The 19,521-nt window shown below is 32.8% G+C and overlaps 1 protein-coding gene across 1 annotated transcript in view; it reads right to left on the reverse strand.

Moving 5' to 3' along the window:
• LOC143251847 (uncharacterized) overlaps positions 1–18,186 on the reverse strand; it is a 40,863-nt gene extending 22,677 nt beyond the window's left edge. The window contains exons 1-3 of the mRNA XM_076503121.1: positions 18,088–18,186; positions 16,292–16,409; positions 1,904–2,106 (exon numbers count right to left, since the gene is read on the reverse strand). Of these exons, the coding sequence (XP_076359236.1) occupies positions 1,904–2,106; positions 16,292–16,381 (293 nt within the window). The 5' untranslated portion in view covers positions 16,382–16,409; positions 18,088–18,186. The remainder of the gene's footprint in view (positions 1–1,903; positions 2,107–16,291; positions 16,410–18,087) is intronic.
• Positions 18,187–19,521: the final 1,335 nt, after the last annotated feature.

Genomic DNA, 19,521 nt, shown 5'->3' on the forward strand with positions numbered 1-19,521 from the left:
AGTGGAATAAGTATCAACGTCCTGAGGACCTGTTAAAAATACGTAATAAAGTTTATTATCAGTGAAACCTTAGTGGAATAAGTATCAACGTCATGAGGACCTGTAAGAAAATACATAATAAAATTTTAATACCAATAAAACCTCAGTAGAACAAGTATCAACGTCATGAGAACCTGTTAGAAAATACATAATAAAGTTTTAATATCAGTAAAACCTTAGTAGAATAAGTATCAATGTCATGAGGACCTGTTAAAAATACATCGTAAAGTTTTAATATCAGTAAAGCCTCAGTGTAATATGTATCAACGTCATGAGGACGTGTTAAAAATACATAGTAAAGTTCTAATATCAGTAAAACCTTAGTGGAATAAGTATCAATGTCATGAGAACCTGTTAAAAATACATAGTAAAGTTTTAATATCAGTAAAGCCTGAGTGGAATATGTATCAACGTCATGAGGACCTGTTAAAAATACATAGTAAAGTTTTAATATCAGTAAAGCCTGAGTGGAATACGTATCAACGTCATGAGGACCTGTTAAAAATACATAATAAAGTTTTAATATCAGTAAAACCTCAGTAGAATAAGTATCAACGTCATGAGAACCTGTTAGAAAATACATAATAAAGTTTTAATATCAGTAAAACCTTAGTAGAATAAGTATCAATGTCATGAGGACCTGATAAAAATACATCGTAAAGTTTTAATATCAGTAAAGCCTGAGTGGAATATGTATCAACGTCATGAGGACCTGTTAAAAATACATAATAAAGTTCTAATATCAGTAAAACCTTAATGGAATAAGTATCAATGTCATGAGGACCTGTAAGAAGATATATAATAAAGTTTTAATATCAGCACCTAGTATTGTTATAAAATGTGAAACAAAACTAAACACACACAGATACAGATGTTCTACTTATGAGTAGCACGTAGTATTGGTATAAAATGTGAAACAAAACTAAACACACACAGATACAGATGTTCTACTTATGAGTAGCACCTAGTATTGTTATAAAATGTGAAACAAAACTAAACACACACAGATACAGATGTTCTACTTATGAGTAGCACCTAGTATTGGTATAAAATGTGAAACAAAACTAAACACACACAGATACAGATGTTCTACTTATGAGTAGCACCTAGTATTGTTATAAAATGTGAAACAAAACTAAACACACACAGATACAGATGTTCTACTTATGAGAAGCACCTAGTATTGGTATAAAAGACATTTTCCTTTCCTAAATTTCCAGACTAGTTGGGTATTTAAAAACACAAGATACTTAAATTTATCTTCCATAGACTGGTTTAACTTGATGAGTGTACACTGATGAAGGAACCATGTTAACTATCCACCAGTTTTAAAATTCTATACAGACCCTATTAATATTACTCCATTTTATAAACTCTCTATAAGCAGTCTCTCTTACTTGTATGTCACAATGATGCATTTCTCTTCATAATATAATAATGTGTTACGTTTTGCAGTTTTCCTCTAATCTCGATTAATATATGAATGGTAAGGCCTGGATTTAAATTTTGTTTAAATTTATTTTAGTTTTTGTTTAGTTAAGAGGATAAGATAGTCGAGATGGATCAATAGGTCCCTTCTTGTCCCTAAATATCATGTTTTGTTCATGTAATAATGTTTTTCCTGGCACTAATATACATATTTATATTTGTTACTTTAATAGTTAAGGCTATTAATCTTGACATCATAATGATTGAGCAACAAATTATATAATTAATCAGAGGTTTGGATTTGTTGTTTTTAACACAGTCCTTCCTTATGGTTTTACCTTCATTAAAATGTAATTATTTTCACTAATATATATGTATAAAATCTACTATCTAAACAGCTCACTGGTCAAATTTAAGTGTAACTCAAAGATCTAACCTCTGTAAATAATCCTTAATATCAGTACTGGAGTACTTTCCAAGAATCCAGTTCACTGAATCTTCATCAGCCAGGTCCATGTGGCTGTTGTTAAACACAGTCTGTTTCTCAGGTTGTGTGACAGTTGTACTAAGATTTCTTAGTGGTGGAGGAACATTTTTTTTTTCCATGAAGTTTGCTAGACCCCAGCCTTGTGTGCTATGCTATATTAATATAAAGTTAAGTATTTTAAATCAAAACATTTGCATAAAATTAACAGTCACAGAATTTTTGTAAATTTGAAAGTATAGCTACTTGAAAGAAAAAGAAAACATATTCTTTTCCTGTCATTCTAGTTAGACGTTTGTACCACCAGGGTGTTTACAAGTTTACTTTTGTACCACCAGGGTGTTTACAAGTTTCAAGTGGTAATGAAATGTTAAAAACATGCTATTTTTATTTCTTATTGTGTATCTAAGCATAAACAAAGCACTGGAAAAATTGTTTGTGTTTAATTTTGGCAGTAAGAAAGTTAACAAAGAACTATGTTTTATCACAAAACAAAACAGGTTAAAATATTTTGAACAGTATTTGTGGTATGTGCTTACATCAATATTAACAATAGATCACAAAATAAAATTTATCTAATCTGACTGATTACATTGAAGCAACTGTTTAAAATGTTCACATTAATGTGCAATGAAGTCACATGATATGTAATGTTGACAGTCACTTGATATGTAAAGCTGACAGTTCTTCCTTTTACTCTTGTTCTTCAGCAAAGGGAATCTATAACTGATATTCAGTTCTATAAAACTGTGAAAACAACAAATAAACAAACACTGCAACATTTTAGTACAAAGGATATGACAATGTATCATGATAACGACCAACATTCAGCACAATGTGTGTTAGTTTATTTCTAATATTACTTAACCCTACAGTTACTGGTAACCCTAATAACTTTTCAAATACATTTTTCTAAATTTATTATCTGCCTACTTTTAAGCAGGTCCTTGAAATGTTTTAACAGGACCCCTAGTGGCATTAATCATATAAAGAAATTTAAACTAGAACAGTCATTACTACAATTTATTCTACTAATTGTTGCTTGGATCTCATATGTATTTAAAATTACTATTTTCACCATATTTTCTGTTCAGTTCTTAATAAAAAAAAGTGTTATTACAACCAAGCTGTTGATCGTTTTCCATATCTAATCGTGAGATGGTAAGACTAGGGAACACAAATCTATATTTTGGTAGAGAAGAATCCATCTTTGACTAAGACAGCTTTTTGCTAAAAGGATGAGTAGCTTTTTGAACAGATGATTCTCAGGTGTAATAGATGCAGTTAACTTAAGGGAATTTAAGAGAAATAATGAATTATTATTACATTATACCTGAAGAAACACTGCATTCTGATATACAGGTTTAATTTTTCATTGACATTTGAACATAACATCTTGAGTCAGCTATATTTATTTATTATTATTACATTATACCTGAAGAAACACTGCATTCTGATATACAGGTTTAATCTTTCATTGACATTTGAACATAACATCTTGAGTCAGCTATATTTATTTATTATTATTACATTATACCTGAAGAAACACTGCATTCTGATATACAGGTTTAATCTTTTGTTAACATTTGAACATAACATTTTGAGTCAGCCATATTTATTTATGATTGTGAAGGTAATTTCAACAGATGTTTTCCTAAAACTTTCTGAATAATTAACCAATACCAGAAACACCAAATGTACTAGTCTAGTGATTATATAAAAAGTACAGATAAACTTGTTTGCATACAAATCATTGAAAAGTCACAAGAGTGGATCCTAAACAAGAAAGACCTGTCAGAGGTTTTTCTAAAACCATAAATTAATGTTTTATTTCATTACATTTCAAGTCCTTCAGTGGCACAGCAGCACATCTGGGGGTCACAACACTAGAAACAAGGTTCCTAAACTGATGGTGTGGTAAGTAGAGCACAGATGGACTATTGTGAAGTGTTCTATAGTTAGATTGTACATTCAATAAGTTTACCTAATGTATGTGTCACAATAATCATCATAAATATGATAAAAACAAGTTGTTTTATATTAATAACTTATATAAATACTATTAAATATTTATTAAATAAGTAATTGTGGTTTAAGAGATATAATCAATTTTATTAGTTAAATACCACAAGATACATGAAAAAAACAACTAATTTAGAATTGTGTACAAAATATTTATAACTGATTCTGTGACACGTTTTGTATGGAAAACGTTTACCAAGACATCAAACAAACAACACTAAGAAACAACAGACCAAAGTTAATAGAACCTGGTAAGTTACAACAAACAGAAGTTCATTCTCAACCAACTAAAACGTCATTTATTTTATAACATTTTTGTCTAAATTCATGCAATAAGCTCTACAAATTCAAAAAACAACACAAATGTGTACTTCCTCATCCAAACAATATAAAGATATGGAAAACCAACTGTTGTTACAGCATTTCTAATTATGCTTTAAAGTATTCAGGGGTTACTGATGAGCAGAAAGCATTTTCAATAAAGATGACAAACAAACTCAGATAAATGTATTTTTTATTGTACCCAAATCTTAGGTTTACACCTATTTCAAGGATATTTGACTGTATTTTATTTAAAATTTAAATGAGTACTTTGATTCAAAATAGTGCAGTATAAATTACATAAAGCAACATAATAATACCTACTGTAAGAATATTTATTTACACAACATGTCCCTTGCTGGCATGTTGGTAAGATCAAGGACCTAATAGGCTAAAATACAAGTGTCATGGAAGGACTAACAAAGACTACGTTTCACAACTTAAATAACTAAATTCATACAATCAACACCTCCTGTAAGTGGTCATATGTTGTCAACACTGCTAGTGACTGGCCTAATATTGTCAATACCACTTGACATGTCTCAGAAATGGAAGCTAATGCTGACCATAACCAACATTACTGACATCTCTCAAAAGTGGGAGCTCATACTGACCATTACCAACATGTCTCAGAAGCAGGAGCTAATACGACCATTATTAAAATTACTGGATCTCACAAGCAGGAGATAATACGACGATTAGTAAAAATTACTGGATCTCAGAAGCGCAAGCTAATACGATCATTACCAACATGTCTCAGAAGAGAGAGCTAATATGATTATTACTAAATTACTGAATCTCAGAAAAGAAAGCTAACACTGACCATTACTAACAAGTCAGAAGTATAAGATACAATGCTCATTAATGACAAGTGTCAAAAGTGTAAGATTACAGCGATCGATCATTAGTGACAAGTGTCAAAAGTGTAAGATTACAGCAATCATTAATGACAAGTGTCAGAAGTGTAAGATTACAGCAGTCATTAATGACAAGTGTCAGAAGTGTAAGATTACAGCCATCATTAATGACAAGTGTCAGAAGTGTAAGATTACAGCAATCATTAATGACAAGTGTCAGAAGTGTAAGATTACAGCAGTCATTAATGACAAGTACCAGAAGTGTAAGATTACAGCAATCATTAATGACAAGTGTCAGAAGTGTAAGATTACAGCAATCATTAATGACAAGTATCAGAAGTGTAAGATTACAGCAATCATTAATGACAAGTGTCAGAAGTGTAACATTACAGCAATCATAATGACAAGTGTCAGAAGTGTAAGATTACAGCTATCATTAATGACAAGTGTCAGAAGTGTAAGATTACAGCAATCATTAATGACAAGTGTCAGAAGTGTAAGATTACAGCAGTCAATGATGACAAGTATCAGAAGTGTAAGATTACAGCAATCATTAATGACAAGTGTCAGAAGTGTAACATTACAGCTCTCATTAATGACAAGTGTCAGATGTGTAAGATTAAAGCGATCATTAATGACAAGTGTCAGAAGTGTACGATTACAGCAGTCATTAATGACAAGTGTCAGAACTGTAGGATTACAGCGATCGATCATTAATGACAAATATCAGAAGTGTAAGATTACAGCAATCATTAATGACAAGTGTCAGAAGTGTAAGATTACAGCGATCGATCATTAGTGACAAGTGTCAGAAGTGTAAGATTACAGCGATCGATCATTAGTGACAAGTGTCAGAAGTGTAAGATTAAAGCTATCATTAATGACAAGTGTCAGAAGTGTAAGATTACAGCAATAATTAATTAAAAGTGTCAGATGTGTAAGATTAAAGCGATCATTAATGACAAGTGTCAGAAGTGTACGATTACAGCAGTCATTAATGACAAGTGTCAGAACTGTAGGATTACAGCGATCGATCATTAATGACAAATATCAGAAGTGTAAGATTACAGCAATCATTAATGACAAGTGTCAGAAGTGTAAGATTACAGCGATCGATCATTAGTGACAAGTGTCAGAAGTGTAAGATTACAGCGATCGATCATTAGTGACAAGTGTCAGAAGTGTAAGATTACAGCGATCGATCATTAGTGACAAGTTTCAGAAGTGTAAGATTAAAGCTATCATTAATGACAAGTGTCAGAAGTGTAAGATTACAGCAATAATTAATTAAAAGTGTCAGAAGTGTAAGATTACAGCAATCATTAATGACAAGTGTCAGAAGTGTAAGATTACAGCAATAATTAATTAAAAGTGTCAGAAGTGTAAGATTACAGCAATCATTAATGACAAGTGTCAGAAGTGTAAGATTACAGCAGTCATTAATGACAAGTATCAGAAGTGTAAGATTACAGCAGTCATTAATGACAAGTATCAGAAGTGTAAGATTACAGCAATTATTAATGACAAGTGTCAGAAGTGTAAGATGACAGCGATCATTAATGACAAGTGTCAGATGTGTAAGATTAAAGCGATCATTAATGACATGTGTCAGAAGTGTAAGATTACGGCAGTCATTAATGACAAGTGTCAGAAGTGTAAAATTACAGCGATCGATCATTAATGACAAGTGTCAGACGTGTAAGATTACAGCAATCATTAATGACAAGTGTCAGATGTGTAAGATTAAAGCGATCATTAATGACAAGTGTCAGAAATGTAAGATTACAGCAATCATTAATGACAAGCGTCAGAAGTGTAAGATTACAGCAATAATTAACGACAAGTGTCAGAAGTGTATGATTACAGCAATAATTAACGACAAGTGTCAGAAGTGTAAGATTACAGCTATCATTAATGACAAGTGTCAGAAGTGTAAGATTACAGCAATCATTAATGACAAGTGTCAGAAGTGTAAGATTAAAGCAATCATTAATGACAAGTGTCAGAAGTGTAAGATTACAGCGATCATTAATGACAAGTGTCAGAAGTGTGAGATTACAGCAGTCATTAATGACAAGTGTCAGAAGTGTAAGATTACAGCAATCATTAATGACAAGTGTCAGAAGTGTAAGGTTACAGCACTCATTGATGACAAGTGGCAGAAGTGTAAGATTACAGTGATCGATCATTAATGACAAGTGTCAGAAGTGTAAGATTACAGCAATCATTAATGACAAGTGTCAGAAGTGTAAGATTACAGCAGTCATTAATGACAAGTGTCAGAAGTGTAAGATTACAGCCATCATTAATGACAAGTGTCAGAAGTGTAAGATTACAGCAATCCTTAATGACAAGTGTCAGAAGTGTAAGATTACAGCAGTCATTAATGACAAGTACCAGAAGTGTAAGATTACAGCAATCATTAATGACAAGTGTCAGAAGTGTAAGATTACAGCAATCATTAATGACAAGTATCAGAAGCGTAAGATTACAGCAATCATTAATGACAAGTGTCAGAAGTGTAACATTACAGCTCTCATTAATGACAAGTGTCAGATGTGTAAGATTAAAGCGATCATTAATGACAAGTGTCAGAAGTGTAAGATTACAGCAATCATAATGACAAGTGTCAGAAGTGTAAGATTACAGCTATCATTAATGACAAGTGTCAGAAGTGTAAGATTAAAGCGATCATTAATGACAAGTGTCAGAAGTGTACGATTACAGCAGTCATTAATGACAAGTGTCAGAACTGTAGGATTACAGCGATCGATCATTAATGACAAATATCAGAAGTGTAAGATTACAGCAATCATTAATGACAAGTGTCAGAAGTGTAAGATTACAGCGATCGATCATTAGTGACAAGTGTCAGAAGTGTAAGATTACAGTGATCGATCATTAGTGACAAGTGTCAGAAGTGTAAGATTAAAGCTATCATTAATGACAAGTGTCAGAAGTGTAAGATTACAGCAATAATTAATTAAAAGTGTCAGATGTGTAAGATTAAAGCGATCATTAATGACAAGTGTCAGAAGTGTACGATTACAGCAGTCATTAATGACAAGTGTCAGAACTGTAGGATTACAGCGATCGATCATTAATGACAAATATCAGAAGTGTAAGATTACAGCAATCATTAATGACAAGTGTCAGAAGTGTAAGATTACAGCGATCGATCATTAGTGACAAGTGTCAGAAGTGTAAGATTACAGCGATCGATCATTAGTGACAAGTGTCAGAAGTGTAAGATTACAGCGATCGATCATTAGTGACAAGTTTCAGAAGTGTAAGATTAAAGCTATCATTAATGACAAGTGTCAGAAGTGTAAGATTACAGCAATAATTAATTAAAAGTGTCAGAAGTGTAAGATTACAGCAATCATTAATGACAAGTGTCAGAAGTGTAAGATTACAGCAATAATTAATTAAAAGTGTCAGAAGTGTAAGATTACAGCAATCATTAATGACAAGTGTCAGAAGTGTAAGATTACAGCAGTCATTAATGACAAGTATCAGAAGTGTAAGATTACAGCAGTCATTAATGACAAGTATCAGAAGTGTAAGATTACAGCAATTATTAATGACAAGTGTCAGAAGTGTAAGATGACAGCGATCATTAATGACAAGTGTCAGATGTGTAAGATTAAAGCGATCATTAATGACATGTGTCAGAAGTGTAAGATTACGGCAGTCATTAATGACAAGTGTCAGAAGTGTAAAATTACAGCGATCGATCATTAATGACAAGTGTCAGACGTGTAAGATTACAGCAATCATTAATGACAAGTGTCAGATGTGTAAGATTAAAGCGATCATTAATGACAAGTGTCAGAAATGTAAGATTACAGCAATCATTAATGACAAGCGTCAGAAGTGTAAGATTACAGCAATAATTAACGACAAGTGTCAGAAGTGTATGATTACAGCAATAATTAACGACAAGTGTCAGAAGTGTAAGATTACAGCTATCATTAATGACAAGTGTCAGAAGTGTAAGATTACAGCAATCATTAATGACAAGTGTCAGAAGTGTAAGATTAAAGCAATCATTAATGACAAGTGTCAGAAGTGTAAGATTACAGCGATCATTAATGACAAGTGTCAGAAGTGTGAGATTACAGCAGTCATTAATGACAAGTGTCAGAAGTGTAAGATTACAGCAATCATTAATGACAAGTGTCAGAAGTGTAAGGTTACAGCACTCATTGATGACAAGTGGCAGAAGTGTAAGATTACAGTGATCGATCATTAATGACAAGTGTCAGAAGTGTAAGATTACAGCAATCATTAATGACAAGTGTCAGAAGTGTAAGATTACAGCAGTCATTAATGACAAGTGTCAGAAGTGTAAGATTACAGCCATCATTAATGACAAGTGTCAGAAGTGTAAGATTACAGCAATCCTTAATGACAAGTGTCAGAAGTGTAAGATTACAGCAGTCATTAATGACAAGTACCAGAAGTGTAAGATTACAGCAATCATTAATGACAAGTGTCAGAAGTGTAAGATTACAGCAATCATTAATGACAAGTATCAGAAGCGTAAGATTACAGCAATCATTAATGACAAGTGTCAGAAGTGTAACATTACAGCTCTCATTAATGACAAGTGTCAGATGTGTAAGATTAAAGCGATCATTAATGACAAGTGTCAGAAGTGTAAGATTACAGCAATCATAATGACAAGTGTCAGAAGTGTAAGATTACAGCTATCATTAATGACAAGTGTCAGAAGTGTAAGATTACAGCAATCATTAATGACAAGTGTCAGAAGTGTAAGATTACAGCAGTCAATGATGACAAGTATCAGAAGTGTAAGATTACAGCAATCATTAATGACAAGTGTCAGAAGTGTAACATTACAGCTCTCATTAATGACAAGTGTCAGAAGTGTACGATTACAGCAGTCATTAATGACAAGTGTCAGAACTGTAGGATTACAGCGATCGATCATTAATGACAAATATCAGAAGTGTAAGATTACAGCAATCATTAATGACAAGTGTCAGAAGTGTAAGATTACAGCGATCGATCATTAGTGACAAGTGTCAGAAGTGTAAGATTACAGCGATCGATCATTAGTGACAAGTGTCAGAAGTGTAAGATTAAAGCTATCATTAATGACAAGTGTCAGAAGTGTAAGATTACAGCAATAATTAATTAAAAGTGTCAGAAGTGTAAGATTACAGCAATCATTAATGACAAGTGTCAGAAGTGTAAGATTACAGCAATAATTAATTAAAAGTGTCAGAAGTGTAAGATTACAGCAATCATTAATGACAAGTGTCAGAAGTGTAAGATTACAGCAGTCATTAATGACAAGTATCAGAAGTGTAAGATTACAGCAGTCATTAATGACAAGTATCAGAAGTGTAAGATTACAGCAATTATTAATGACAAGTGTCAGAAGTGTAAGATGACAGCGATCATTAATGACAAGTGTCAGATGTGTAAGATTAAAGCGATCATTAATGACAAGTGTCAGAAATGTAAGATTACAGCAATCATTAATGACAAGCGTCAGAAGTGTAAGATTACAGCAATAATTAACGACAAGTGTCAGAAATGTATGATTACAGCAATAATTAACGACAAGTGTCAGAAGTGTAAGATTACAGCTATCATTAATGACAAGTGTCAGAAGTGTAAGATTACAGCAATCATTAATGACAAGTGTCAGAAGTGTAAGATTAAAGCAATCATTAATGACAAGTGTCAGAAGTGTAAGATTACAGCGATCATTAATGACAAGTGTCAGAAGTGTGAGATTACAGCAGTCATTAATGACAAGTGTCAGAAGTGTAAGATTACAGCAATCATTAATGACAAGTGTCAGAAGTGTAAGGTTACAGCACTCATTGATGACAAGTGGCAGAAGTGTAAGATTACAGTGATCGATCATTAATGACAAGTGTCAGAAGTGTAAGATTACAGCAATCATTAATGACAAGTGTCAGAAGTGTAAGATTACAGCAGTCATTAATGACAAGTGTCAGAAGTGTAAGATTACAGCCATCATTAATGACAAGTGTCAGAAGTGTAAGATTACAGCAATCCTTAATGACAAGTGTCAGAAGTGTAAGATTACAGCAGTCATTAATGACAAGTATCAGAAGCGTAAGATTACAGCAATCATTAATGACAAGTGTCAGAAGTGTAACATTACAGCTCTCATTAATGACAAGTGTCAGATGTGTAAGATTAAAGCGATCATTAATGACAAGTGTCAGAAGTGTAAGATTACAGCAATCATAATGACAAGTGTCAGAAGTGTAAGATTACAGCTATCATTAATGACAAGTGTCAGAAGTGTAAGATTACAGCAATCATTAATGACAAGTGTCAGAAGTGTAAGATTACAGCAGTCAATGATGACAAGTGTCAGAAGTGTAAGATTACAGCGATCATTAATGACAAGTGTCAGAAGTGTACGATTACAGCAGTCATTAATGACAAGTGTCAGAACTGTAGGATTACAGCGATCGATCATTAATGACAAGTGTCAGAAGTGTAAGATTACAGCAGTCATTAATGACAAGTATCAGAAGTGTAAGATTACAGCAGTCATTAATGACAAGTATCAGAAGTGTAAGATTACAGCAATTATTAATGACAAGTGTCAGAAGTGTAAGATGACAGCGATCATTAATGACAAGTGTCAGATGTGTAAGATTAAAGCGATCATTAATGACAAGTGTCAGAAATGTAAGATTACAGCAATCATTAATGACAAGCGTCAGAAGTGTAAGATTACAGCAATAATTAACGACAAGTGTCAGAAGTGTATGATTACAGCAATAATTAACGACAAGTGTCAGAAGTGTAAGATTACAGCTATCATTAATGACAAGTGTCAGAAGTGTAAGATTACAGCGATCATTAATGACAAGTGTCAGAAGTGTGAGATTACAGCAGTCATTAATGACAAGTGTCAGAAGTGTAAGATTACAGCAATCATTAATGACAAGTGTCAGAAGTGTAAGGTTACAGCACTCATTGATGACAAGTGGCAGAAGTGTAAGATTACAGTGATCGATCATTAATGACAAGTGTCAGAAGTGTAAGATTACAGCAATCATTAATGACAAGTGTCAGAAGTGTAAGATTACAGCAGTCATTAATGACAAGTGTCAGAAGTGTAAGATTACAGCCATCATTAATGACAAGTGTCAGAAGTGTAAGATTACAGCAATCCTTAATGACAAGTGTCAGAAGTGTAAGATTACAGCAGTCATTAATGACAAGTACCAGAAGTGTAAGATTACAGCAATCATTAATGACAAGTGTCAGAAGTGTAAGATTACAGCAATCATTAATGACAAGTATCAGAAGCGTAAGATTACAGCAATCATTAATGACAAGTGTCAGAAGTGTAACATTACAGCTCTCATTAATGACAAGTGTCAGATGTGTAAGATTAAAGCGATCATTAATGACAAGTGTCAGAAGTGTAAGATTACAGCAATCATAATGACAAGTGTCAGAAGTGTAAGATTACAGCTATCATTAATGACAAGTGTCAGAAGTGTAAGATTACAGCAATCATTAATGACAAGTGTCAGAAGTGTAAGATTACAGCAGTCAATGATGACAATTATCAGAAGTGTAAGATTACAGCAATCATTAATGACAAGTGTCAGAAGTGTAACATTACAGCTCTCATTAATGACAAGTGTCAGAAGTGTACGATTACAGCAGTCATTAATGACAAGTGTCAGAACTGTAGGATTACAGCGATCGATCATTAATGACAAATATCAGAAGTGTAAGATTACAGCAATCATTAATGACAAGTGTCAGAAGTGTAAGATTACAGCGATCGATCATTAGTGACAAGTGTCAGAAGTGTAAGATTACAGCGATCGATCATTAGTGACAAGTGTCAGAAGTGTAAGATTAAAGCTATCATTAATGACAAGTGTCAGAAGTGTAAGATTACAGCAATAATTAATTAAAAGTGTCAGAAGTGTAAGATTACAGCAATCATTAATGACAAGTGTCAGAAGTGTAAGATTACAGCAATAATTAATTAAAAGTGTCAGAAGTGTAAGATTACAGCAATCATTAATGACAAGTGTCAGAAGTGTAAGATTACAGCAGTCATTAATGACAAGTATCAGAAGTGTAAGATTACAGCAGTCATTAATGACAAGTATCAGAAGTGTAAGATTACAGCAATTATTAATGACAAGTGTCAGAAGTGTAAGATGACAGCGATCATTAATGACAAGTGTCAGATGTGTAAGATTAAAGCGATCATTAATGACAAGTGTCAGAAATGTAAGATTACAGCAATCATTAATGACAAGCGTCAGAAGTGTAAGATTACAGCAATAATTAACGACAAGTGTCAGAAATGTATGATTACAGCAATAATTAACGACAAGTGTCAGAAGTGTAAGATTACAGCTATCATTAATGACAAGTGTCAGAAGTGTAAGATTACAGCAATCATTAATGACAAGTGTCAGAAGTGTAAGATTAAAGCAATCATTAATGACAAGTGTCAGAAGTGTAAGATTACAGCGATCATTAATGACAAGTGTCAGAAGTGTGAGATTACAGCAGTCATTAATGACAAGTGTCAGAAGTGTAAGATTACAGCAATCATTAATGACAAGTGTCAGAAGTGTAAGGTTACAGCACTCATTGATGACAAGTGGCAGAAGTGTAAGATTACAGTGATCGATCATTAATGACAAGTGTCAGAAGTGTAAGATTACAGCAATCATTAATGACAAGTGTCAGAAGTGTAAGATTACAGCAGTCATTAATGACAAGTGTCAGAAGTGTAAGATTACAGCCATCATTAATGACAAGTGTCAGAAGTGTAAGATTACAGCAATCCTTAATGACAAGTGTCAGAAGTGTAAGATTACAGCAGTCATTAATGACAAGTATCAGAAGCGTAAGATTACAGCAATCATTAATGACAAGTGTCAGAAGTGTAACATTACAGCTCTCATTAATGACAAGTGTCAGATGTGTAAGATTAAAGCGATCATTAATGACAAGTGTCAGAAGTGTAAGATTACAGCAATCATAATGACAAGTGTCAGAAGTGTAAGATTACAGCTATCATTAATGACAAGTGTCAGAAGTGTAAGATTACAGCAATCATTAATGACAAGTGTCAGAAGTGTAAGATTACAGCAGTCAATGATGACAAGTGTCAGAAGTGTAAGATTACAGCGATCATTAATGACAAGTGTCAGAAGTGTACGATTACAGCAGTCATTAATGACAAGTGTCAGAACTGTAGGATTACAGCGATCGATCATTAATGACAAATATCAGAAGTGTAAGATTACAGCAATCATTAATGACAAGTGTCAGAAGTGTAAGATTACAGCGATCGATCATTAGTGACAAGTGTCAGAAGTGTAAGATTACAGCGATCGATCATTAGTGACAAGTGTCAGAAATGTAAGATTAAAGCTATCATTAATGACAAGTGTCAGAAGTGTAAGATTACAGCAATAATTAATTAAAAGTGTCAGAAGTGTAAGATTACAGCAATCATTAATGACAAGTGTCAGAAGTGTAAGATTACAGCAATAATTAATTAAAAGTGTCAGAAGTGTAAGATTACAGCAATCATTAATGACAAGTGTCAGAAGTGTAAGATTACAGCAGTCATTAATGACAAGTATCAGAAGTGTAAGATTACAGCAGTCATTAATGACAAGTATCAGAAGTGTAAGATTACAGCAATTATTAATGACAAGTGTCAGAAGTGTAAGATGACAGCGATCATTAATGACAAGTGTCAGATGTGTAAGATTAAAGCGATCATTAATGACAAGTGTCAGAAATGTAAGATTACAGCAATCATTAATGACAAGCGTCAGAAGTGTAAGATTACAGCAATAATTAACGACAAGTGTCAGAAGTGTATGATTACAGCAATAATTAACGACAAGTGTCAGAAGTGTAAGATTACAGCTATCATTAATGACAAGTGTCAGAAGTGTAAGATTACAGCAATCATTAATGACAAGTGTCAGAAGTGTAAGATTAAAGCAATCATTAATGACAAGTGTCAGAAGTGTAAGATTACAGCGATCATTAATGACAAGTGTCAGAAGTGTGAGATTACAGCAGTCATTAATGACAAGTGTCAGAAGTGTAAGATTACAGCAATCATTAATGACAAGTGTCAGAAGTGTAAGGTTACAGCACTCATTGATGACAAGTGGCAGAAGTGTAAGATTACAGTGATCGATCATTAATGACAAGTGTCAGAAGTGTAAGATTACAGCAATCATTAATGACAAGTGTCAGAAGTGTAAGATTACAGCAGTCATTAATGACAAGTGTCAGAAGTGTAAGATTACAGCCATCATTAATGACAAGTGTCAGAAGTGTAAGATTACAGCAATCCTTAATGACAAGTGTCAGAAGTGTAAGATTACAGCAGTCATTAATGACAAGTACCAGAAGTGTAAGATTACAGCAATCATTAATGACAAGTGTCAGAAGTGTAAGATTACAGCAATCATTAATGACAAGTATCAGAAGCGTAAGATTACAGCAATCATTAATGACAAGTGTCAGAAGTGTAACATTACAGCTCTCATTAATGACAAGTGTCAGATGTGTAAGATTAAAGCGATCATTAATGACAAGTGTCAGAAGTGTAAGATTACAGCAATCATAATGACAAGTGTCAGAAGTGTAAGATTACAGCTATCATTAATGACAAGTGTCAGAAGTGTAAGATTACAGCAATCATTAATGACAAGTGTCAGAAGTGTAAGATTACAGCAGTCAATGATGACAAGTGTCAGAAGTGTAAGATTACAGCGATCATTAATAACAAGTGTCAGAAATGTAAGATTACAGCAATCATTAATGACAAGTATCAGAAATGTAAGGTTACAGCAATCATTAATGACAAGTGTCAGAAGTGTAAGATTACAGCTATCATTAATGATAAGTGTCAGAAGTGTAAGATTACAGCAATCATTAATGACAAGTGTCAGAAGTGTAAGATTACAGCAATCATTAATGACAAATGTCAGAAGTGTAAGATTAAACTGATAATTATTAACAAACCCAATGAACCAAGTTTCTAAAGGTCACCATGATAGGTTAATATAATGATTTATTTTTACAAGTTAAAAGTGAATCTGACCTTTTCTGATGATGACCTTCCACTCACATTGCTGTCCTCAGAGTCTGATTCATCAGAACTGCTACAGCTACTTCCTGAACTTGAAGACATGGTTTTCAGGGGTGATTGAAGAATTTCACTATCAACAGACAAATCACAAATAATGCGTTCAGTTGAAAGTGATACAAATGACAAACAACTTTAATGGTTTGCTGGATATAATATACACATCAATGTATCTCAGGATGGCTGGTATGGGTATTAACACTTTTACTAATAAAGCAGAGAACAACGTTTTGACCTTCTTAGGTCTTCTTTTGTTGTTGTTGTTAACCTGAAGCTGACCTGGGAAGGTCAAAACATTGTTCTCTGCTTTATTAGTAAAACTGTTAACACCCAAACCAGCCATCCTGAGATAGATTGTTACTTCAAGTGGGTTTCTCGTCATCACGAATATATGTATATATAGTAGTAGCACAATTTGAATTTCAGGTCACTAGGCTTAGCTAATAATACTGAATTGCACGCTTACCATCCTTCAATTACACACCGATACCTGAACTAAAACATTAACACACTAAATTCTACTTGTTAACTTATTAATGTAACAAGCGCGACACAACGGGTCGAACACTGTGTATCTTGGGTTCGTATCTCACTGCCCCTTTCACTCAAATATTTTATCTGACAAGACTTGTGGGGTGGTGTTCACTAGGCGCCTTCTTTTTACTCTTGTGTCAAAATTAAGAACGGTTAGTGCAATTAGTCTTAAAGCAGTTTCAATTTGATTGATTTCACACTCCTGTCTCTTATTCACGAAAATAAACAATACACATAAACTGTAGATAATGAATGTCAACATTTTTGTTGTTTTACCATTCGCTATCAGACTATAAGAATGATTTCTTCAACTGTAAATATCTACTGTTAAAGACTGCATTAAAAACAACCATGGTATACAAAGTTTATAGATTAACCAAACTTCCTTTTCTAAAATCATTACTTTTCTTATAATATTGTACGTCATAACACTCCAAACATAACTAACACTTTTCTTATAATTTTGTATTACATAACACTCTAAACATAACTAACACTTTTCTTATAATTTTGTACGTCATAACACTCCAAACATAACTAACACTTTTCTTATAATTTTGTACGTCATAACACTCCAAACATAACTAACACTTTTCTTATAATTTTGTATGACATAACACTCCAAACATAACTGACACTTTTCTTATAATTTTGTATGACATAACACTCCAAACATAACTAACACTTTTCTTATAATTTTGTACGTCATAACACTCCAAACATAACTAACACTTTTCTTATAATTTTGTATGACATAACACTCCAAACATAACTAACACTTTCTTATAATTTTGTATGACATAACACTCCAAACATAACTGACACTTTTCTTATAATTTTGTATGACATAACACTCCAAACATAACTAACACTTTTCTTATAATTTTGTACGTCATAACACTCCAAACATAACTAACACTTTTCTTATAATTTTGTATGACATAACACTCCAAACATAACTAACACTTTTCTTATAATTTTGTATGACATAACACTCCAAACATAACTAACACTTTTCTTATAATTTTGTACCTCATAACACTCCAAACATAACTGACACTTTTCTTATAATTTTGTACGTCATAACACTCCAAACATAACTAACACTTTTCTTATAATTTTGTACGTCATAACACTCCAAACATAACTAACACTTTTCTTATATTTCATAACATTCCACAACACATATCTCGTCCATCTAAATTTAAATTACATACATGATGTTGCACGTAAAATTTCTCGAGTGCAGAGATAATCTGTCCTCAAAACAAACTGGTGGTCGTATTAGCAGTTTTAAGCCACGTTCACGACTTATGTGCGTGGAACTCTCGAATATTGAAGGTTTGCCAGTGTACGCGCCTAGTAATAAACGACAGTGATAGCTCTCGAAGCGATCAAAGCGCCGTGACCTTTATGACGTAATAAGTTTTCGTCACGGATAGATTAATAACGTTTTAAAGCTTCGTTTTGATTACGTATTTCCTGAAGAGCGTTACACGAACGTCTTCCAACTGATACTTTAACTTAAAGGAATTATCATAACAACCCATGAAAACCGGTTAGATTCTGAACAGAGCTAGCTAACGATACGTCAACACCTCCATCACCAAGAAAATTAAAGCGAATGAAGAACGAAAACCGCGAAAGTCATAATTATTCGTGAAGATGGTATTATCTCAGAGGAAAAGGCAACAGTTACAAGCCCTCTTATTTGAATAAATAGCCACGAGTTGGTTGAGCTTTCTACATTCTGTAGCTGAATACATTTATTCACACTATTTAAAACCAAGTTCCATGAACCTCGTGGGAGCTCTAGCGAGATTTTTCAAATTTATAATTTACAAACATAATACATTAAAAACAATGCAATTACAGTAAAACCTGTCTAATCCGGAAACTGCATAAGGCGGAAACCTGTACAAGCTGGAAATATCAAACTTTTGCAGCATTATCCTAAGATTTCACTTATCAAACGCCCTCTACATGGTAGAACTTGCGTAACGAAGACTATCTTTCACCTACCTCATCTATCAACAAGTTGGAATAGAACCTGAGTAAGGCGAAAAAATGTTTTTGATTAAATATTAATTTTTCATTTAATTAATAATTTCTCCAAATATTAATAAATTATTGTTTGATTAATAATTTGTTTAAATATTAATAAATTATCGGATATTTTGTTACACTAAGTATTGGTTAAATATATTCTGTTCTTTTTTCTGCCGTCATTATTTTTACAGTTTAATTAAATTCATGATTTGTCTAAATATATTTGTCTTTTAAATACAAAATTCTACTTTTTAAATAATTCTCACGAAAAAAATAAATTCCAATCTTCCCTAATTTTAAAATTTAGGGAAAAATTCATTTAATACCCTCATTTTTACAGAAAGCTACTAAATACCCTCATTTTTACAAAAAGCTACTAAATACCCTCATTTTTACAAAAAGCTACTACATACCCTCATTTTAAAAAAAGACGTTTCTTATGACGATTCTAGTGAAATCCAAACTCTAATTGAGAAGATTGATACAGATGATTCTGTGAACGTTGAAAAGAATGTTTTAACAGAAAGTGATGAAACTGATTAAAATCTATGATAGACTCGCAAGATGGTAGCACTGTGGGAGATTCAGAAGATGAATAATAT

Source organism: Tachypleus tridentatus, chromosome 6 (genome assembly GCF_004210375.1).
Source record: "Tachypleus tridentatus isolate NWPU-2018 chromosome 6, ASM421037v1, whole genome shotgun sequence".
Classification (NCBI taxonomy): Eukaryota; Metazoa; Arthropoda; class Merostomata; order Xiphosura; family Limulidae; genus Tachypleus; species Tachypleus tridentatus.